Source organism: Polypterus senegalus, chromosome 5, assembly GCF_016835505.1.
Source record: "Polypterus senegalus isolate Bchr_013 chromosome 5, ASM1683550v1, whole genome shotgun sequence".
Lineage (NCBI taxonomy): Eukaryota > Metazoa > Chordata > Cladistia > Polypteriformes > Polypteridae > Polypterus > Polypterus senegalus.
Window position 1 is genome coordinate 115,472,578 of NC_053158.1, and position 23,597 is coordinate 115,496,174.

The following is a 23,597-nucleotide window of genomic DNA, read 5'->3' on the forward strand; positions in this document are numbered from 1 at the left end:
CTCTTACTTTTTACCGTTCATCTAATGAATACACTGAGTATGGCTTTACCAAAACAATCATTGATGGCGAATAAAGTATCCATTATTCGAGTATGTAGATCGGGATATATATATATACATATATATATACCAGCGTATCGCAGCGAGAGAGTAGTGTGTTAAAAAGCTAGAAAAGAAAAGGGAACATTTTAAAAATAGCGTAACATGACTGTCAATATACAGTATTTGTTTTGTGAGTGTTACTGAGTGTTGCTGTCATCAAGGATTTGATTATCATTATTTCTTTCAATCAGGTTCGTATTTGTAGGATGTGTTGTGTTCAAGTTACATTCCGTGTTTGTCAATCGTTGTAAAGATGACAGGTTTCATTCATCGATTCGTTTCTTACTGCATCAATAAACAGCTCGTCTTCTTCTTTATCTGAGACCTGACACACTGCATGCACGTTTTTTTACACTGTCTTCCTTTAGCGGGACATTGACTTTTTCCACGTGTGCTTTGTTTCCGCAGTAGCTGGATTTATGAATATGCTTATCAGGCGCTTCATATTTTTGCTGCCTTTTCAATTGTGTAATTGGTTTTGTTCAGCGCTCTTTGGAACTGTTGCTTTTATCTGTGCACTGCGTCAGTTCACGTGAGCCGCTCGGTGTACATGCATCGAAGGTTCCCAGCTGTGCTGGTGCCATCTCGTGCTATGTCCATGGCTGTATTTAATGTTACCTTAGTCCTGGCACTTAAAACTTTCTCTCGCAGTTTAAGCTGAGTTTGTGTCAAACACCACCCTGACCATCTCATCTTCCTCTCCATAAGCACAGTCCTTCACCCGTGAATATTTAGTGGGAGTTTGCTATTGGATTGCCGCTGACGGACGGCCTTATATGGGCAGGCACTAAATTACAAGCGCCAGCGCAGCCTGTCTATGAACTTAATTTAAAGTGTAGGTTTACATCGTGCTTTGTTTCAGTAGCAGAACTCATGAATATGGTTGTATATGTCACTTTCGCTTCGCTTCTTATTGTTTAGCTGCCTTCTCAATTATATAATGCATGTTTTCTTCAGCGCTTTTTGGAGGTCTTCCTGGTTTTCTATGTACTGCGTGATTACGTGGGAGGTGTGATGATGTCACACGAAACTCCGCCCCCCACGGCGTTCAAGCTCATCTCCATTACAGTAAATGGAAAAACAGCTTCCAGTTATGACCATTACGCGTAGAATTTCGATATAAAGCCTGCCCAACTTTTGTAAGGAAGCTGTAAGGAATGAACCTGCCAAATTTCAGCCTTCCACCCACACGGGAAGTTGGAGAATTAGTGATGAGTGAGTGAGTGAGTGAGTGAGGGCTTTGCCTTTTATTAGTATAGATGAAAAATAACTGACTTAAAAAAAATTATCTTTAAAGTTTATTTTTTCAGTGATAAATTAATAATTGTTAAAATGTTATTGATTTAGCAAATATTGTGCAGTTATTGCATAGAAAAATTACTTATTACTTATATTACTTAATATCCAGAGAAAAAATGTCTGGGATGGAGTTTTGTGAGCAAAAAGAAGGCTAAATTTCTCTGTTAAAAATGACCAGACACAAAATCTACTGATGATGGTGGACATTGTGAAGGTACTGTGGAGTTGGCAGACCCAATAAGAGAATCTTTTAGGTTAGTACTTCAGCATACAAGAGAAAGTGTTATGTTCACAGGTTTAGGGTCAGACTATCAGCGAACTCTGTCATGACACACACCATGTAAATTCTATGATCCAAAGCAGCAATTTCCTTTTCATGAAATACTGATACCCTGATTTCAAATGTACTTTTCTTTGTCTAAATGTTTCTAACTTTTTCTGTTCAGCAGCACAAAGGGAAAACAGCTTTTTGTAAGCAGGGCAATTAACAGTGGGTACTTTGCATGGAGGATCATCCCTACACTTCTTTTCTCTAGTTTTATATCATGCCCTAGTTTCTAGTTCATACAACATACAGGCAGTTATTAAGGATATAAGGGATAATGAAATAAGCTTAGATGTAGTTTTCTTTCCTTTAAATTGTGTTTCTAGTGACTATGAGTGTCACTTGTTAAATACTTTAGGCATATAATCTGTGAATTTTTAACTATCCCTTACATTTTAACTTCAAAAACTAGTTTTCTATATTGTACATAACATGCAGATTGGAGTGAGCGGAAGACAAATTTTAAAATTTACAGCTCAAATTTAGCATTTTCTACTGTATAGATTAAAATATCAGAATGTCAAAAGGAGCTGATGACAGCGGTGGAAAGAAGTGGCAATCTGACACTAGCAGATGCTTATCACTAGAATCCCTGAAGTTTATGAAAAAAACTTGTAATCCCGGGCCACCTTAAATTCCTCCGACTTCTCAATTAGCATCTTTTGTTTTGCAAAAAATACTTTCACTTTAAGCTGATGACCTTTTAACAATTTTACAATTTGTTTAAAAAGTAACTCAAGTAAATGTAACAGAGTAAATGTAACTCTTTACTACCCACGTCTGATACTTAGTGTGTGTGTATGTGTATATATATATATATATATATATATATATATATACACTGTATATACATACATATACAGTGATCCCTCGCTATAATGCGCTTCAACTTTCGTGGCTTCACTCCATTGCAGATTTTAAATGTAAGCATATCTAAATATATATCATGGATTTTTCAATGGTTCGTGGATTTCTGCGAACAATGAGTCTTTTAATTTATGGTACATGCTTCCTCAGTTTGTTTGCCCAGTTGATTTCATACAAGGGACGCTATTGGCGGATGGATGGGAAGCTACCCAATCAGAGCATGTATTACGCATTAAATAAAAATCCTCAATGATATACGATATGCTTCCCGCGTGGTGCTTTGCACCCTTCAAAGCTCTAACAGCCCGTATTGATTTTTGATTGTTTGCTTTTCTCTGTCTCTCTCACTCTTTCTGACATTCTCTGTTCCTGTCGGAGGGGGTGTGAGCTGAGAGGCTGTTTGCTTAGAAGATACAGACGCTCCTCTAAAAAATGCTGAAAGACATTGATCCCTTCATTGCGGGCCGCTTTATCGCGGTGCTTAGTTTACTTAAAAGCCCAACAGCCCTATTGATTTTTGATTATTTACTTTTCTCTCTCTCTGACATTCTCTGCTACACGCACTCCTTTGAAGAGGAAGATATGTTTGTATTCTTTTAATTGTGAGACGGAACTGTCATCTCTGTCTTGTCATGGAGCACAGTTTAAACTTTTGACTAAAGGGTGTTATTTAATGTCTAGAGGGCTCTAATAATGTTAAAATACTTATTTAGAAGGTCGTAAACAGGTTTTCTATGCTCTAACTGCGAAAATATTAGATTTATAAATAAAGAATCCTACTTCGTGGAAATTCATTTATCTGTCTGGAGTGTATTAACCGCGATAAACGAGCGTTTACTGTATAACTGTGCGGAGAATATTTATAAACAGTGTGGGAGAGTTTCTAAGGTCTTAAAATATATAAAAATAACCATACAAACATATGGTTTCTACTTCATGGATTTTCACCTATCGCGGGGGGTTTTGGAACGCAACCCCCGCGATCGAGGAGGGATTACTGTATATACATACATACATACATACGTACGTATGTATAGCATTTTTAATGTAGCTAGATCATTATGACCTGGTTATTTTAAAAGTAGCTCACAAGCCGAAAAAGTGTGGGTACCCCTGACATAGATTGTTGTAGACACAGAACACACATGAAATGCATGTGTTCCAAATAACAGTATAGTATTTATAAAAGGTTTTATTTTGCTTGACCTCTCACTCTATACAACTCCAAGCAACTGACACGCAGGTAAACAGACTTGAGTTGAGAAAACTGTGCGCCAGTGGGAGATGTGATTGCAAATTGCTTGCTGCTTATCAACACATTTAAAGGACAAAAGACCCTGACAGAGAGGTGAGAAGCTATCTAAGGTGGGACTGAAGTACATGTTTTTTTGTAGGCTCTGGTAATTCTAGTGTTAAAGCTTGTCCGGGCCAATGTGAGACACCCCTAGCTCCTCTCAGACCAATGTCATTTTGACAGACCATATTAGAACATGTCTATGAGGTAAACATGTACAAAGATATCTTGTAGCTCAAGTGCCTTTTACGCATGCAGAAAGTCTAGAAACTAACCAATTTACCATACAGCTTTTAAATGTTTTTCTTGCTAGACTGCCCTTTTAACAAAAATAAATGTCATGTTTTCAAGTTTAACCTTCTGTTTGCTGTCTCTGCTACAACTTTTTCCTTCATGTGATTAAACAAGCTGCATTACTGAGAATTTAATTTCTAGCAGAAAATGTGTACCTACGATTAAAGCATGTCATACCAACACAAAAAATTTTCTATAAAACCTTTAACAATTCCCAGTGAACTATAATTAGAGATGGGGCAGCAACAGCAGTATCTTAGGAGCAGTATCTACCAGTATCGTACTGGTGTTGTCTACTGTTACATACATTTCATAATAAGTAACATATCCATCCCAGACAATTACATATTATGGGATATATAAATAAAATGTGGAGGAAGAAGTAACTGCATAGGAAAATAGTGTGCATGTAAAACATTATGCGCTCTTTTCACCTTTTCTCTACCATTAAAAAAACATAGAATCCTTGTCAGTAAAGCCTTAAAATTTCATCAGTTTTAAAAATAATTGTGTAAAAACTTACCATGTTTGATCCTAACATCTGAAATGCAGTGTAATGGTTATTGTAATTTGACAGAAGGTCTTGAACCCAAAATTACTGGGGTGTAGTTATTTGCTCTGAAGAAAGAAAGGGGATGCTCAGTCCCTAGCAAACACCTCACGATGCTGTTTCATTCTTGGGCTCATAATATAGTGCAAGCAGATAAGATGAAGCTCACTGTCAGGGTCAAGAGCTTGTATTTCTTGGAAATACTGCAATGCCGAACAGTAATTACTGGTAACTGTATACTACATGTTTCTAACTGAGATGACTTCTGCCTGGAATATGAGTGCTTCTGTCTTATAAAAGTATATTAATAAAAACAATACGTTATAATAAATTAATTCAGATGAATTTAACATCACAAGGTATGTTATTCTGATTATTTTCATTCACTCCAAAGGAAACCCAACTATAGCTAAGTGTTTAACTTTCTCATATCATCATCACATATTCAAAGATGAGTGTTTCTGCTTGAAAGTCCATACTCTTCTCTTCATACGTAGATTTTTCTAACACATACACTCAGCATTTGTTCTATTTGTGGTGCAGTAAAATCATATTCTAACAGTAAATTAAACTAGTCTTCAATCATATTTACTGTGGGGCATTCTCTGCTACCACTGAAAATTTATTCTGTATTAGTCCTAGGCTAGGGACCCAGTACACCTTTCAAGATTTTGTATGCCTAAATCAATTCCATGTACCATGACACTTTGGCAATATCTTACCAAATGGTTTAGCATTTGTTCTATTCTGAAATGTATAAAACTGCTGTCAGACTGGTGAAAATGTGAATTTTGCAGGTGTGTGACATAAATCAGACTATCCTGATGAACACTTGAAAATCTGCAAAATTACAGAAATGAGGTAATATTTGCTTACCTGCAAATATACAGCCAGCTGACCACATATCTATGGATGTGGAATAAAGTTTGGCACCAAACAGCACATCTGGAGGCCTGTACCATAATGTGACCACCTGAAGAATCACAGTAACAAAGTCAAGTTAGAATATTTTTAAAATAGTAGCTTTAGTTCAAATTATTTACATGCCAAACAGAAGATCCAAGCATTACAGTCAAATATTTATAGTTTTATAGTAAAATATTTAAAAAACACACGAGAATTCACCTGTGAGTCAGAACAGTCATGCACTTTTTGGAATAATAATGAACAATCAAGGGATTTAAGCATCTACCGCATACCTCCTATTAAGATCATTATTAGAATCTCTAGAAAATAAAGTATATGCTGGGCATCAGACTGAGTGGGTTAAGATCATCAAAAGTTGCAAAAAAAGTAAAGACGAATCAGAATCTCTTCATTGTCATTGTAACAAATACAACAAAATTAGGTGCAGTCCCTGTGGTGTCAAAATATAAATAAAATTACAAAAGGATAAGAAAGAATAAGAAGAAATATGGTAGAACACAAACATTCAACATAAGACCTTAATTGCACGAACACTATTGCACTGCTGCATTGGAGGTGATTAGGTGGCATTCAGTGCCCTAGTAGCAGCAAGATAGAAACTGTTTTTCAGTCTATTAGTCCTTGTTTTGATGCTCCTATATCTTTTGCCTGATGGCAACAGTTGTAACATGTCATGAGTTGGGTGTGAGGAGTCTTTAAAGATATTTTCTGCTTTCATGAGGCATATTCCTCAAGTACAAAGAGTAAAAATCAAGAGGAGGAAAATTAGTTAAATAAGATTTGAGTAAATAAATTGAAGTGAGGTAGCTGGATAACTGAATCAGGGAAAATAAAATGCAGCCTGGTTTATGCAGATAAAATTAATTAATGCTTCAGGACGGTTAGAAGGCAAATGCTAAGAATGACTGACATTTAAACCAAGGTTTATTTTTACAAGTGGGAATTATTACTTTTAAAAGAAGTGGTGAGGCAGCCTTCTACTGCTATTTGCCTAAAATCTGAAATAGCTTACCAATAGAAATTCACCAAGCTAATATGGTGGAGCACTTTAAAAAAAACATTATTTTAACATGGCTTTCTCATAAGATTCATTTTAATGCAACTCTGATATTCTGTACAGTAGACCCCCGCGAAGTCGCGGTTCAGAGTTCGCGGCCTCAGTCATTCGTGGATTTTTCCTTAGAACCTAACTAATAATTGTTAGCGTAAACCGCAAATATCCTCCGCAATTTTTATAGCTTTTTTTGTGGCATCACTGTACTGTAGAGACAACAGAATGCAGCTGTAGAGAAAACCATGACTTGGGATGGTGAAAGTAGCCAATTGAATTTGAAACTGCAACTCCCAGCAGTGGCTCTGAATGGTCTTCTGCTGAGGGTGCTGGGGCTGTTGAGGTCAAAAGATGTAAGCGTGGCTTTTAAAACGGGGGCTGGTGACCAAAAGGGAAAAAAAAAGTTTTTGTAATTTGTGTTTGAAGTTCCTGTCTGCCTTCTGTTGGGTTACCTGTACTTATTCATTTTGTCCTGGATCGTTTCGTGCGTCTGGATTGTCTACCTGTGTATAAGAGGACTGTAAGTGGATTCATGGCCATTCTGCAAAGAAAGGAGCGCTTCTGAACCCGTCCAGCCGTCTTCACCATTTCAGGAACTACTGGTAGGACTATCTGTACATTCCCATTCAACGTGCAGATCTCTGGATTATCTATTTTCATCATTACATTTCATCCGTTGCCGTTTTTCATGAACTTTTTCATGATTTACTATTTATGTTTTGTTTGTACTTTGTTGTATCTAATGTGTAGTCGCCGTAAGGGGAACAGGAGTGGTATTGTTGTTATCTTATTTCATTTGTTTTCATTACATACTTTATTTGCTGTTTAATTACTGGTTTGCTTTGTTTTTGTCTCTGTTTGTGAGTGCACGCTCGGGTCAAGGCTGGAATCTCCACCATAAAAATGAATAAATCAACGTCTTCTCAATTGCGGCTTCTCAAGCGACGCTACGCTTACTTAAAAGCCTAAACCTTACCGGTCGTTTTTGGCTGATTGCTTTGTTTTCCTCCTATCCCCCTGACAGAGGTTGTGCTCCCCTATGATGTTTGTCTATTGTTTAATCGTTAACTAACTGCATGCTGAGCACCTTTTACTTCTGAAAGAGATGTGTTTCTTTAAAGTGCTTGTGTGCAAGTCTGTGGCCCAAGCTGCACTAAGACTAGCCTGCCAGCATTAGTGCTTTATCTCTGTGTGATTTACATCCATGGCGTCTGTTGCACTTTGTACATATTGTTCCAGTAGATTTTAAAATAGTTTTTACAGTTCATTAGCAGTGTGTAAAATGATCAGTGTTGTAGTAATTGCGATACTCTTTGCTCTTTTTTAAAGTGCAGCAAAAAAGTATTTGGCGTCCAGGGATGCATTAACTCCCAAGTATGTGGCAGTTTAACGGTTAAAGCCCCAAGAAGCCGCCGAAACGAGCTGCACCTTCTAAGGCTTCTGGCAATGAAAACGCAGTACATATGGCGGCAACATCGGTATTTTACATTCTAGCACTGCGGGAGACATACCAATACAGTATACAGGTTTAACTTTACACTCTTTATTTTTAGGTAATGTATTAAGCTGAGTCTGAAATTAAGTTAATGTGTTTTGGGAGCACATTTAGTGTTTAAACTATGAAAACAGGCAATTTTTTTTTTTTTAACCACATCCAAAATTCATGTTTTTTCACAATTCGCGGGTGCACTAGGAATGTAACCCCTGCAAATTTTGGGGGTGTACTGTATATGTATTTAATTCTTTTTAATCATGGCTCCACAATGAAATTTGCCTCCGATCAGTCATAGGAACGCGCTTCATTCCGACTCTAACATTTTTGTAGCTCTGATGTGTGCATCAATGTAATCGATGTACCAGGAAATCATGCATTGACAAAAATTCCCCTTTGCTTGGAATTGAAAGTGTGATTAAATGCGTTATTTTTTGTTATGGAGTACATGCATCGAAGCTTCTCAGCTGTGCTTGTGCTAAGAAAAGGAAAGATTTTAAAAATAACGTAACATGATTCTGCATTAACCGCATATTTTTTCATACATCCCAAACCAAGGAGATGAGAGGTTAAAATGAATCGGGAAGCGCGCGTACATACTCAGTGCATCCCCTCTCGGGAATCGAACCTCAGATGTCGGCGCTAGAGGCAAAGCCTCTACAATTGCGCCACGGCGTGTGTCTTGTCTATTTGAGAATATGTAGATCTGGGTATATATATACATTCGCAGCGGAGAAGTAGTGAGTTAAAGAAGTTATGAAAAAGAAAAGGGAACATTTTAAAAATAACGTAACATGATTGTCAATATACAGTAATTGTTTTGTGGGTGTTATGAGTGTTGCTGTCATCAAGGATTTGATTAATCATTATTTGTTTCAATCAGAGTCGTATTTGTACGATGTGTTGTGTTCAAGTTACATTCCGTGTTTGTCAATCGTTGTAAAGATAAGAGGTTTCATTCATCGATTCGTTTCTTACTGCATCAATAAACATCTCGTCTTCCACTTTATCTGAGATGTGACACACTGCATGCACAGGGTTTTTTTTTTACACTGTCTTCCTTTAGCGGGACATTCACTTTTTCCACCGTGTGCTTTGTTTCCGCAGTAGCTGCACTTATGAATATGCTTTTATGTATCAGACGCTTCATATTTTTTTGCTGCCTTCTTAATTGTGTAATTCGGTTTTTGTTCAGCACTCTTTGGAACTGTTACTTTTTGTCTGTGCACTGCGTCAGTTCACGTGAGCCGCTTGGTGTTCTTGCATCGAAGGTTCCCAGCTGTGCTTGTGCCATCTCGTGTGATGTCCACGGCTGTATGTAATGTCAGCTAAGCACCTAAAAGTTTCTCTCGCAGTTTCGCTGAGTTTGTGCCAAACACCACCCTGATCATCTCATCTTCCTCTGCATAAGCACAGTCCTTCACCCGTGAATATGTAGCGGTAGTGTTTCTATTGGATTGCCGCTGACGGACGGCCTTATATGGGCAGGCACTAAATTACAAACGCCAGCGGCAGCCTGTCTATGAACTTAATTTAATATAAACTTACGGTTCACGCTGTGCTTTGTTTCCACAGTAGCTGCACTTATGAATATGCTTGTATTTATGAATACGCTTGTATGCATCACTTGCTTCATAATCTTTTTCTGCCTTCTCAATTGTGAAATGGCGTTTTTTGTTCAGCACTGTTTGGAGGTCTTCCTTGTTCTCTACGTACTTACATAGGAGGCGTGATGATGTCACACGAAACTCCGCCCCCCACGGCCATCCAGCTCAACTCCATTACATTATATGGAGAAAAATAGCTTCCAGTTATGACCATTACGCATAGAATTTCTAAATGAAACCTGCCCAACTTTTGTAAGTAAGCTGTAAGGAATGAGCCTGCCAAATTTCAGCCTTCTACCTACACGGGAATTTGGAGAATTATTGATGAGTGAGTGAGTGAGTCAGTGAGGGCTTTGCCTTTTATTAGTATACTAGCAAAATACCCGCGCTTCGCAGCGGAGAAGTAGTGTGTTAAAGAAGCAATGAAAAGAAAAGGAAACATTTTTAAAATAACGTAACCTGATTGTCAATGTAATTGTTTTGTCACTGTTGTGAGTGATGAGTGTTGTTGTCATATATATATATATATATATATATTTACACACACACACATAAACATATATATATATATATACATATCTATACATATACACATATATACATACATATATATCTACATATATACACACACATATATGCACACATATACATACATACACACACATATATACACACAAATACATATATATATATATATATATATATATATATACATATATACACACACATTAATAAACATATATATACATATACATACATATCTACATATATACACACACAGCTATTTCGTATCAGTGCAATACGCTGCTTGTTAAAACGGATAACTCCGCTCTTACGTGCAATAACAAATCAAATCATTCAGTTGTCTTTGCTCATATGTCATTTTAGAGCTGGTCGCCTGGCATCTTTTTGGCCACAAGTTCGTTTCTGTTTGGTGTGAGGTTCTGTGTTGTGGAGATTCTCAGGATGGATTGCAGGTGCTCATCAGTGAGGCGTCTCCTGTGTGCTGTTTTGTTAGTCTTTATCACTGAGAAGAGCTTCTCACACAGATATGTGCTACCAAACATACACAAGGTTCGAGCCGCATGTAGACGGACTTTTTTTGTTCATCAAAGTCACCAAAGCGCCGTGCAAACTCAGTGCGCAGTGCGCTCAGTTTATCAGCAAAGTGCGTATTTGGGAACACCGTAGTGACGACTTGGTTTAACAGTACTTGGCAACAGGGAAAGTGGGGCAAGGTGAACTGGTGCATTTGTGTCTCCCATAAAAGCAGCTTCACTTGAAATCACTTTGTGATTGTGCACGGGTTAAAGCGTCCGCTGAAGTGTCAGATTCTTATTTAATTATGCTGTTTTCTGTATCTTCTGAATTGCATTCAGGTTACCCTGATGCAAGGCAGCTGAAGCGCTGCATTATGGGATCTGTAGTTTATTGTGTTACCAGCGCTTCATATACCCGGGCTTTAATAACAATAATACAGTATATAAAATGATCTCGGATGTGGCCCGTATATAACGGCCCTTGAGTTTGACACATATGGACTAAATAGAACTTGAAAAGATATGTTTTTCAAATGTGATCGCGCAATTCAGATAGAGTTGGCGCACTACAGCCTGCATGCCTCAATGAGTCATCCTCCCTCGCTCTTACTTTTTACCGCTCATCTAATGAATACACTGAGTATGGCTTTACCAAAACAATCATTGATGGCGAATAAAGTATCCATTATTCGAGTATGTAGAGCGGGATATATATATATATATATATATATATATATATATCAGCGTATAGCGAGAAGTAGTGTGTTAAAAAGCTAGAAAAGAAAAGGGAACATTTTAAAAATAGCGTAACATGACTGTCAATATACAGTATTTGTTTTGTGAGTGTTACTGAGTGTTGCTGTCATCAAGGATTTGATTATCATTATTTCTTTCAATCAGGTTCGTATTTGTAGGATGTGTTGTGTTCAAGTTACATTCCGTGTTTGTCAATCGTTGTAAAGATGACAGGTTTCATTCATCGATTCGTTTCTTACTGACATCAATAAACAGCTCGTCTTCTTCTTTATCTGAGACCTGACACACTGCATGCACGGGTTTTTTACACTGTCTTCCTTTAGCGGGACATTGACTTTTTCCACCGTGTGCTTTGTTTCCACAGTAGCTGGATTTATGAATATGCTTATCAGGCGCTTCATATTTTTGCTGCCTTTTCAATTGTGTAATTGGTTTTGTTCAGCTCTTTGGAACTGTTGCTTTTATCTGTGCACTCGCGTCAGTTCACGTGAGCCGCTCGGTGTACATGCATCGAAGGTTCCCAGCTGTGCTGGTGCCATCTCGTGCTATGTCCGTGGCTGTATTTAATGTTACCTTAGTCCTGGCACTTAAAACTTTCTCTCGCAGTTTCGCTGTGTTTGTGTCAAACACCACCCTGACCATCTCATCTTCCTCTCCATAAGCACAGTCCTTCACCCGTGAATATTTACCTGTGGCAGTTTGCTATTGGATTGCGCTGACGGACGACCTTATATGGGCAGGCACTAAATTACAAGCGCCAGCGCAGCCTGTCTATGAACTTAATTTAAAGTTTAGGTTTACATCGTGCTTTGTTTCCGAAGTAGCAGAACTCATGAATATGGTTGTATATGTCACTCGCTGCCTTCTCAATTATATAATGCATGTTTTCTTAAGCGCTTTTTTGAGCTCTTCCTGGTTTTCTATGTACTGCGTGATTACGTGGGAGGCGTGATGATGTCACGAAACTCATACGGCGTTGAAGCTCATCTCCATTACAGTAAATGGAGAAAAACTGCTTCCAGTTATGACCATTACGCGTAGAATTTCGATATAAAACCTGCCCAACTTTTGTAAGGAAGCTGTAAGGAATGAACCTGCCAAATTTCAGCCTTCCACCCACACGGGAAGATGGAGAATTAGTGATGAGTCAGTGAGTGAGTCAGTGAGTGAGTGAGGGCTTTGCCTTTTATTAGTATAGATATAGCAGCTCACTGCTCAAAATGGTAATTCTGGTTAATGGCCAGACTTGAACCTGCGAACACTTGATTATGGGTTAGCAGCCGTTTCCACTGCACCAACAAGCTGTCGTGTCAGCTTTGTACCCTAACTTTTGAATAAAAATGCACTTGTTTTGTTATACATATACCTTTTGTGAAAGTGTTTATTCTGATATTTGGACTTCAGTCTTCACACATTATACACTTTGTGTCAAAATTTTGTCGTTAGTAATCTAAGATAAAAAAAGTTTAAGGTATGTGTTAAACATTTCTTACATTTCCTTTTATCCTTCACATACATTGATGGTTGTAGACACAGAACACACATAAAATGCATACAGTATGTTCTAAATAATGATATATTATTTACCCTATACAACTCCAGGCACCTCACACCGAGATAAACAAGACTTGAGCTGGGAGAACTTTTTGCCTGAGTTGACAGCGGCATTTGGGGGATGGGACAGCAGGATGCTTGCTGCTTGTGCTGATCAACACATTTACAAAACAAAAGACGCTAATGGAGAGGAGCAAAAGAAATTAAGGTGGCCCAGGATTATGAGGATTTTCGTAGGCTTCAGGGATTCTAGTGTTAAATGAGTGTACCTTTCATTATGATACTTTCCGCAAGAACTGGGACGACACTAAGTACCAAGGAGTATGTGCGACTATGTCGAGCTTACTATATAATATTGTTATATTTAATGTTTTTACATACCAGTACACCAGAACTATCAGGTTGTGTTTGCATCAATTTCTTTATCTTAGTTATTTATGATTTTATGACATACTACACAAGCATAATTTGTTTTCTTACTACAGAAGAACCCCAATTTCACACTACCATGTTTAACCTTTTCCTACAATTTTAAATGGTGAGTGGCAGTGATGACTTGTGTTTCAGAAGGCACATTTATTCTTGGAAAAAGGAGTAATGTTTGTGTTATAGTTAAACTACATTTATATTTATACATCAGTAATTTACTGCATTAAAAAACAGTGGCACAGAATTTACAAGTGTGTTGCAACTTTACTGTAGTAAATAAAAAAAATTAATAAACTTTACATTTTTTTGTTTTTCAACTAATATTGCATTTAACAATTTCATATTAATGTTTTCAGTAGTTCCCAGCACAATGATGGTTTTACTGTGCTGTGCATAAAGACAATACAGGATTTAGTTGCTTTAGTTGCCTCTCATTTTTATGCAATCATTTTGTTCACCCCACTGAATTAAAGCTGAAAGCCTGCACTTCAGCTGCATCTGAGTTGTTTCATTTAAAATTCATTGTGGTAATGTACAGAACCAAAATTAGAAAAAAGTTGTCTCTGTCCAAATATTTATGGACCTAACTGTAAATACGTATACAGGCAGTCCCCGGGTTACGTACGAGATAGGGACTGTAGGTTTGTACTTAAGTTGAATCTGTATGTAAGTCGTAACAGGTACATTATTTTAATAAATGCTATTGTTGACCGACTGTAACAAAGTGCTCTGCCAATGAATGACGGAGTCTCACCCCTCTCTGACCTTTTAATTATTTCTACTTTATTTTCAATGGTGATGGCTTTTCTCTTCTTTACTGTATCACCAGCACTTGCATCAGATCTGTGTTTCAGAGACATTCTTGAAGGTGAAGACAAAAGGTTAAGATAAGCTGTTCTGCACAGTGCTATACACACTATCAAAGCAGGAAGGCACCCGTCAACACATCTGATGTACTGACAAGAGACAACTTCCTGCTATGTGCGTAACAGTACAAGCAGGCTTACTATTGAGAATGACTGGGGGCGGCGAGGAGTGGTTCATCACTCGCCCAACACAGTCACCTCCACTACAATAAGCTGCCTGCAGCGTCCGCCCACCGAGAACGAACACGGTGCGGCCAAAGGCGGGTAGTGAATTGCCCAATCACAATTCAACAGGCAGCCATCCGAGGCACACTACAATGCTACCCCCGCCACCCGGTTCACCCTCAATGGCCTTCATTCAGCCACAACCGGGTCACCACTTGCAGCAGTACCAGCCGTGTGTGCTGGGCGGGCAGTGAAACGCTCCACTCCACTCCATCCAGCCTGCGTCCAGTCAGGAGCAGTAGCTGCGGCGGCATAGTGGGCGGGCAGCGAACCATCGTCCTGCATACGAGCGATAGCTGTGGCCCAGGTGACTATGAACCACAGGTCACTGCTTGCAGCTGGGAGCCGCCCGATGGACACTACACTGTACAAGCAGCAAAATCGACCCCTCCAGCCACCGCTTGCAGCATGCCCAGGACGAAGATGACGGAGTGGCAGTTACTGAGGCGCATGCGTTGAAGCTGCGGCCTCATTCATAAGTCGTAGATCTGATGTCCGTAACCTGGGGACTACCTGCATACCCAAATTTCCCACTGTTATTGCTAATTTCCAGTTTCAATTCAAAACCATACAGTTTCCTGTAAAATTGTGATTTGCAATGACCATCAAGAAAAGCCAAGGTCACTCACCATGAAATGCAGGAATTGATCTGCAGTGAGAATGTTTTATTCATTGCAATTCTATCTATCATATTCCAGAGTAAGGCACTCCAGTAAACTAATAATATTGGCCTCTTTTTTTTTTTATTAAAAAAAAAAACACAAATATAATATACAGGAACAGGCATGATGTCTTTGGTAAATTTCCCAGGCTAAGCTGAGTAACGCAGCTAGTCACTTGTTAAAATCCCAAAATTCAATATTAGGTACCAGTAATGGAGCACTGCACGTTATACACTTGACTTGAGCATTCATAGTTTTCATACTCTTTCTCTGTACGTTTAGCATTCATTTGCTCAGAAGTTGATACGATTGCTGTTTCAACAGCAGCTCTTCATTTCTCCACCCTAGCGGCCCACTTATTCTCTTCTTTCATCAGCATCTTTTTCCGTTAAATCTGATTAAGTCAGTGTTTGTGTTGCAATTACTTAGTATTTTTTCTATAATTTTTCACTTAATCTGGCACTTAAGTCTTCAATCTGCCTCAATAATTATTTAAGATATGAAGAGGTAAGGGGAAGTGACGGCAACGGTGGTAGGGAATGAGAATGGTGCTCGTATGCATGTGCTGCACGGCTGCCCTGCTGGCTGCTGCCGAGAGTTGATTCCACTATAAAATAAAAATAAAAACAGGAATAACCTTGGAGGTCAATCATCACCCCAAAAGCGAATAGTAGACGTCATGTAGTATATGTTCCGTAGATACTCACGTATTAGTAGATCTCGCAGATAAGTCAAGTGTATTTTTAAGCTGAAAATTATTTCTTATGACCCAGTATAAGTCGAGGGTAAAACTTGGGTTTTTTCATGGACCGCTGTCTTAATCAGGGCTGTGGAGTCGAGGAGTCGGAGACAATTTTGGGTACCTGGAGTCGGAGTCGGCAAAAAGTTAACCGACTCCGACTCCTACTAAATGGGAATTAAAAAAGTAAGTTGAAATGTCCCAATTCACAAACAGTCATAATGAAGTACTTCTCTGCTGTAGGAATAAAGCCCAATGCATGCAGTGCATAATGTTACCACAAAACGAACATGTCAAGTAACATGCTTTTCATTGACTGTATGCGTCACTATATGGGATGAAATGCACAGGTAAGGTGCGGCACCGCTTTCCATTGTGTCGTGTTCCACTGTTACAGGGAACTGTGAATCTAGCCTAAAGCCCCCCATACATTTACAGACGCACTGCCGATTTTTCGGCCATTCAACGAGTCATCACGCGTCAAACGCCTGAAAAATCATCTGGTGTGTTCTCAGCTCCGTCGGCTCCCCTTCGCTATGCGCTAGTGAAGGGACCGAGCGAGCCGAAACACAGATCTCCCTACCTGTCTCCAGCAGAGGCTCGTTCTGCTGATCGGCTGGCCGGTGAGTGACACAATGCACTAAACTTCCGGCTGGCTGACAGAAGAGACAGCCTCTGCAGCAGACAGAGGCATCACATTACTTTGGATGGGGGCGGTGGTCGAGATTTTCGGCAAGCTGGATCTGCCCGTCCATGTGGACATCTGCGGCCGCCAATCAATTGTGTTTGTCTTTAATCTGGCATTATAGTAGAGTGTTGGCTTCCTAGCCAGTAGTTCTGTGGTGAAATGACCTGTATGTTGCCTTCCTTTCCTTCAATGGATGTAGAAAATACATTAGCATTGTATATACATACAGAGGAGTCGGAGTCGGGGAGTCGGAAGATTTAGAAGCTGAGGAGTCGGAGTCGGAGCATTTATCTACCGACTCCACAGCCCTGGTCTTAATAAGTAAGTCTTCCCACCAATACCTGCTACAGTTCGATTCCCCGGCATATCAAATGTCATTGGCATTTCATCCATGTTACCAATGTTACTGAGATCAAAGTCATGCATTTGTCTTTGCTTCATAATAAATTTATGAAAGGAACTGACCTTTTCTTCTAGATCTTTCGGCAGCTTCTGCGGGATTTTTGTTCGCTGACGAAGGCACAGCCCATATCTGTTCATAAACCGTGTACACCAGCCAGCCGATGCTTGAAATTCCAACAAAGGCTTATGTGGTGTTATGGGTCCACAGCTCTCTTAGCAAAGGCCATTTTAGTTTTTAAATAAATAATCACCGTGCTTGCGGCTTAGCGAGGGGGCATGGTGGCTGTAGCGAGCCGCAGGGTGATCTGCGGTGTGGGCGTTTCTCACCTCACAGGTGAGGGACTGCCCACATCCGTGATTATTCCTGTGGCTAATGTGCTGCAGCTGCTATGTCCTCTCTGCATATAAAGAGAAGCGCGAGTCAGTTAGAGAGGAAGGAAAAACGGACTTAAAAAAAAAAAACACAAGGGAGAGAAAGAAAGACAGAGGTGGCTGGAGAAAGCAGAAGAGAGAGAGACGGTGCGAGTAGGCAAGCGAGCGAACAAGTGCTCGCAGGCAGCTGTGTGGAAGCCTGGGTGTTAGGCCGACACCCGGGAGTCGAACTAGAAGTCGCTCCCGCTGAGCGATCATGTAGCAGGAGTGACCAAAGAAGAAAAGACTGTCCGCATAAGGCCAGGACAGCAGCAGGAGTTGGGAGGCTTGGAGGTGAAGTCCTTGGTGTGGGCGTCCTGGATGCCAAGGTTCCAAGTCTCAGGCCTGGGATGAGTGCCAGACTGAAGCCAGGATCGGAAGGACTCCAGACCTGTGTGTGTGTGAAAGGACAGCTGCTGAGAGCATCTCGCCTGCTGTAAAGCCCAACCGGTAAAAGCAGGTGAGACGCTAGTTTAAAAGAGGCATCGGGCTTATTGATTTTAAAGACTGCTTCCAGCAATGTTTTAACCTCGGGTTTTTAAAGGATTGTTTTTCTATTTTATTGATTAAACCTCCACGTTTGCTTTATGGATTATTTATTTAATGAAGTGTTCTTTTGAATCACTGCACTGTTTACTTTGAACACTGATTTTGATTGACTGTTTTAAATAAAACCACTGTGCAATTACCCAAATTCTATGGAAAATTGTGTTGCCCCGTGGATAAGACAAACCCTGTTTTTTTGAATTAATTTTAAGGCATAAAGCTTTCGACTTATACGCGAGTATCTACGGTACACCAAATTTCAGGTCAATAGTTCAAACGGTTTGCAAACTACAGGTGATTTAAAATACTGGACAGACAAATGGACAGCTACGGTAGCATATTATATAGAAGATGCGCAGCCCCGCGCATGCGCACTTCACCAGAAGACACACACACACACAGACACCTGGACGCACACAGGGGTTTTATTAAAGAGGATGCTGTACATCGTTTCTGTGATACACTAACACTGAGTACTTTCAGCCAACAAATTATTCAGCAGAAGTGTGTCAAGAAACATTACTGGGGCTTCTTTATACCAACAGCAATATGTCTTCATAATGCCTCACTGGGACAGTGACAGCCAAGTCAGAACTTTTCCTGCTTTTCAGATTTTCTTACTTTATAGTAATTCCAGTGTGTGTTCAGAGCAAAGTAGGTATTTATTTTTATTTACTTACTTATTTACCAACATATTCATGCATTCATTTATTTATTTAAAGAGCTTTGGTAAAAATCCAAATTTCCCCTGGGGACCAATAACATTCATTCATTGATTCTATCGATCTATCTGTTTTCAAAGAGTTGCTTGGAATGTTGTTTTGTTTTAATTGTGTTAGGCCTTGATACGGTCTCACCACAAGCTGGGCTTTCCAGAAACAAGTGAATTTATACTACCACCAATTTATTATAGACAGGGGATCTTCATTCAATTAATTATGTGACTTCTAGAATCAATAGGTTACATAATTTAGATAATTATACAATTGATTATTTTAGATTTTACTCTTTTAATTCATTTAGACCACTTTATAGAGATCTGCTTTCACTTTCAGTATCAGTATCAAAAAAGTGAAAAAAATCCACTGTGATTCAGTGTTGTAAACAGTAAAATGTGAAAACTTCCAAGGAGAGGGTACTTTTTATAGGAACTCTATAAGGAAAAAAAGAAAAAAAAAAGAAATACTGCTCACTCAAAAGTTTTACTTTCATTTGGAAAAATGTCAAAAGCAACACATACCTCAGCTGAATAACATCTGACGGGTATTCCAAATGCTCGAGCCAAGCCAAAATCAGCTAGTTTCAGTTCTCCATTCTTTTAGGTAGTAAAGGAAAATAAGAAAATCGAAAAAATAATTAATCAAGTCAAATTTTACTTTAAAGGTAGTCAAAGACAAACAGATGACAATCTAAAGAAAGATGTAGCAAAAAGCATTTCTAAAACAATGCTTTCATTTTGTGTATTTATTCTTCAATTTTATAAAAGTCTTCTTAACCTAGTACAAGGTTTTGTTAGTCTGGTTTAGGCTTAAGTAACATCTCTTTTAATTTATTTACACTTGCATGTAACCAAACACCAAATGTGAGTGCGTAACAGACTTTTCTTTCCCTTTTTCTTGCTTGCTTGCTTTTTGCTTCGTTAACTGCATGTTATAGATAGACCTATTACAGTTAGTCTCATTTGGTGTGTCTTTTTAAAAAAAAAATTAATTATGTTACTCATACAGCAGTTTATGTCAATACTTTTACTATTTTATTTCAGCTAAGGTGGGCACGGAATCACTTTCCAAAATGGTAAACGGGTATCGCTATTTAAAAAAAAAAAAAAAAAAAACAGTTGGTCTTACTGGCAGCTTTAAACTGGCTCCCTATGAATGTATCCATGTGTCCGGCCATGAGAGGACTCTGTCCAGGGTTGGTTTCTTACCTAGAGCTTATATACTGCCCTATCGAACACTGACTTACTTACTGTGGACTAATAAAACAAATATGAGAGTTACAACACTGCTTCAAAGAAATAATAAGACATCAGGTGACTTCACATACAGTTCACATAAACAGACCATCCCTACAATAACTATAAACATGTGTATGGACAGCTGGAAACACCTATATCAAATGGAACACTTCCCTAATGCATGGGCAGAAGTGATGATGAAATAAGCCCAACCCAACTTTTTCCAAGCTTTCATACAGTATAATGCAGCCCTGAACCACACATTAAATATCTCTTCTTTCCCTTAAAAAGTCTTATTGGACAATGTCACACAAGTACAATTAAGTTGCACAATAGGTAATTTTTTCCTCAAGTCACTTTAAATAAAGGCTTTTGCAAAATAAAAAAAACATTGGAAAATATGTGATGGGATATTAAAAGATATGCAACTATGTTTAAAACAGTGTTTGTGAAATTACATTTGAAAGCCGTAATATATAATAAATATTCTAATGATCAGAAAAGAAGATAGCTGAAGCACTGACAGGTATGCAAATACTAATACTAAACACTAAGAACTACTTAGTGAGCTAGGTTGGGGTGTGCCTAGGTGAGTACTACATCTGCTGAATAAGGACGAGGATCTGCCTTCTCTTGGTATGTAAAGTAGCAGCCACAGATTTCATTTTTTAACTACTGTTGTACGCAGCTGTGTATTGAGTGCTGTATGTTGGTATTCTGTATGTGTGAGCCTTCTTAAACATGTTTGATTGGTGCAACTTAGGTTTAGCTTCTTACAATGCAAACGTGCAGTGATCTGTTAGCTTTTGTTTTTGCTTATGCATTCTCAGGCATATTTCTCATGAATCAAAAATACTGTGGACTTTAAAATCTCATTTCCCTGGCCTCTCCTACTTCAGGCACTTTCTGTGGTCCATACTCTGATGTTGCATTCAAACTATCTTTAACAAATATATACTGTACAAGCAGGCTCATGGCTTTAGATTCTTTAAGGCACTGTATGCTGCTTCAGGGAGAACTGGTGCATTAGAACAATCAAGTGTCCTACAAAATGTAAAATGTGCATTACACTTTTATGTGCGCATGCAACCTAATATAATATAGTTTTGGTTAAGCACATTTAGGTTACTTGAGGTCCAAGAGTCATGTTTTGGTGAAAGTGGTGCAAGAATTTTAATACAACAGAAAACAGCTTGCATCTTTACGCTGAGTTCACAGAATGCTAATCCACGCTATAAATGGCTGTAAGCCATCAAGTAACTGATACTGTAGCTGCAAATGAAGGAGAAGATAGTATTTCTAAATTTACTAATTTCTGTAAGACTGCACTTCTAAACAATATGGGGTGATGTTTAATTATATAAGGGATTTACAGGGACCCTTTTCTAAAAAACTGCCAAATTAACCCCACCCCAATCTCTAGACCCTAGGTAGTAAAACTGAGGAACAAGACATGCAGGGGAGCAGACGCAAATGTTTAGCAGCTATCAGAGATGGTGAGTTGCACCCTGTAATGGCATGGCAATGAAGATGTTACCGGCTGTCTAATCCGCTTGCAATGATACTGGTACCATAATTATACATCCTTTTCCCTTCCCTGCCACTTTCTGTTTATGTTTTAATTACAATTATATGCATACATGTATGTTTGTGTGGAAGAATTAAATTAGTAACTTTTTTTTATCTGTTCTAAAGGAGACTGTTAAACATCATACCCTTGGTTTATTGATATTGTTATTATTGTATTAGGGTTTACTATGCTTATCCAGGGCTACTTTTTAACACCATTCCCTGGGTTTACTATCTTACTATTTCAAGACTGTTAAAGGTTATATTTTATGCTTATATTAATTAGACTGTATTGGCAACAGATATCTCAATTTTAACCCTCATATGCCGCTGCTGGGGGGCTTGCTTTGTTTTGGATGTGCTCTGTCTCTAGCTTTGTCAGAGGACTGGGACTTTATTAAGTGGGGTCCAGCCTCACGTGGGGAGGCAAAATAATGGGGTGGGGAGAAAGAGAGCAAGCTATCTCTAATATATCCTTTTAATCCTTATAATTATAATTACCAAGGTAACAATAGACTGCACGGCAGTAACTCCTGGGAAAATTAGAAATTAACGTCAAAGCTGTCTCACTTTCAGTTAAGACTACAAAATAAACTCAACAATTCAGTTTTAGCGTCTCCAAGAGAAAACAGTTAACTTTGTGAGCTGGAATGTTAAAGGCCTGAATCACAAATTAAAGAGAAAGAAAGTATTCTCTCACCTAACAGGTCTAAATGCTAAATAGTATTTTTACAGGAGACCCACTTATTAAGCAAGGATCAGTTCCAGCTGCAAAAAGACTGGACTGGCCAAATGTTCCATTACAGCCATATAAAGAAAATTAGAGGTGTGGGAATTCTCATACATAGAACAGTCTCATTTGTAGTATCAGATGTAGTATCTGATCCTGAAGGGAGATATGTGATTGTCATGAGTAATTTATTTAACTGTACAGTTATTTTGATAAATGTTTATGCACCAATGTGGATGATAGGGAATTCATGTAAAATGTATTTTCATCCATTCCCAATGTGAACACTCATAAAATTATAATGGCTGGGAACTTTAATTGTGTTTTAAATCCAGACCAAGATAGGTCTCCTGTCACAGTGGTGATGACATCTAACACTGCAAAGACAATTACAAAGTTTATAACTGACCAGAACTTATCAGACCCCTGGAGATTTCTAAACCCAAACTCAAGAGCATATTCCTTCTACTTACCAGTGCTTCATTGCTACTCAGGAATTTATTATTTCTTTGTAGATAACAATTTCTTGCCTATAAATACATTTTATAAGTATGACACTATTGTTATTTCCTACCATGCCCCTCTGATCTTGGAGCTAAAATCATTATGCCCCACATACTCATCTCGCAGATGGCATCTTAACCCACTTTTATTAGCAAATGAGAACTGTACAGAATTTGTATCAAAACAAATCAGTTTCTTTCTAGAGACAAATACATCCTCAGAGGTCTCTACAGGAATACTCTGGGAAACCCTGAAGGCCTTCTTAAGAGGACAGATTATCTCATATCTTTCCCACAGAAATAAATTGGAAACCAAGAAGGTATTAGAGCTAACCAGCGAAATTACTAGAATAGATCAAGAACATGCCAGGTGTCCAAGTGAGGCTCTTCATAGGAAAAGGCAGGCTCTGCATTCAGAACTCAACCTCTTAACAACTAAAGAAACTGAACAATTCATTTATAAATCAAGACATTATTACTATGAATATGGAGAGAAAGCTAATAACATCTTAGCTCAACAAATCCACAAGCAAGAAGTTCGCAATGCAATCCCAGCAATAGCCAACACAAACGGAGACAAAATCATGGACCATAAAAATATACTGCACACAGTTAGAGACTACTATAAATACTTATATTCTACTGAATTTAAAGAAGACAAGACACAATGTAATGCATTTCTGGATGCATTACAGATACCACAAATAGATTC

General features: G+C 38.6%; 1 protein-coding gene across 3 annotated transcripts in view; it reads right to left on the reverse strand.

Moving 5' to 3' along the window:
- cdk5 (cyclin-dependent kinase 5) overlaps positions 1 to 23,597 on the reverse strand; it is a 190,006-nt gene that overhangs the window by 78,513 nt on the left and 87,896 nt on the right. For all 3 annotated transcript variants that reach the window (XR_005633748.1, XM_039753250.1, XM_039753251.1), the window contains exons 7-8: positions 19,367 to 19,441; positions 5,608 to 5,704 (exon numbers count right to left, since the gene is read on the reverse strand). Coding sequence is in view for 2 of the 3 variants with exons in the window: in XM_039753250.1 (XP_039609184.1) it covers positions 5,608 to 5,704; positions 19,367 to 19,441 (172 nt within the window). In the remaining variant the exon portion in view is untranslated. The remainder of the gene's footprint in view (positions 1 to 5,607; positions 5,705 to 19,366; positions 19,442 to 23,597) is intronic.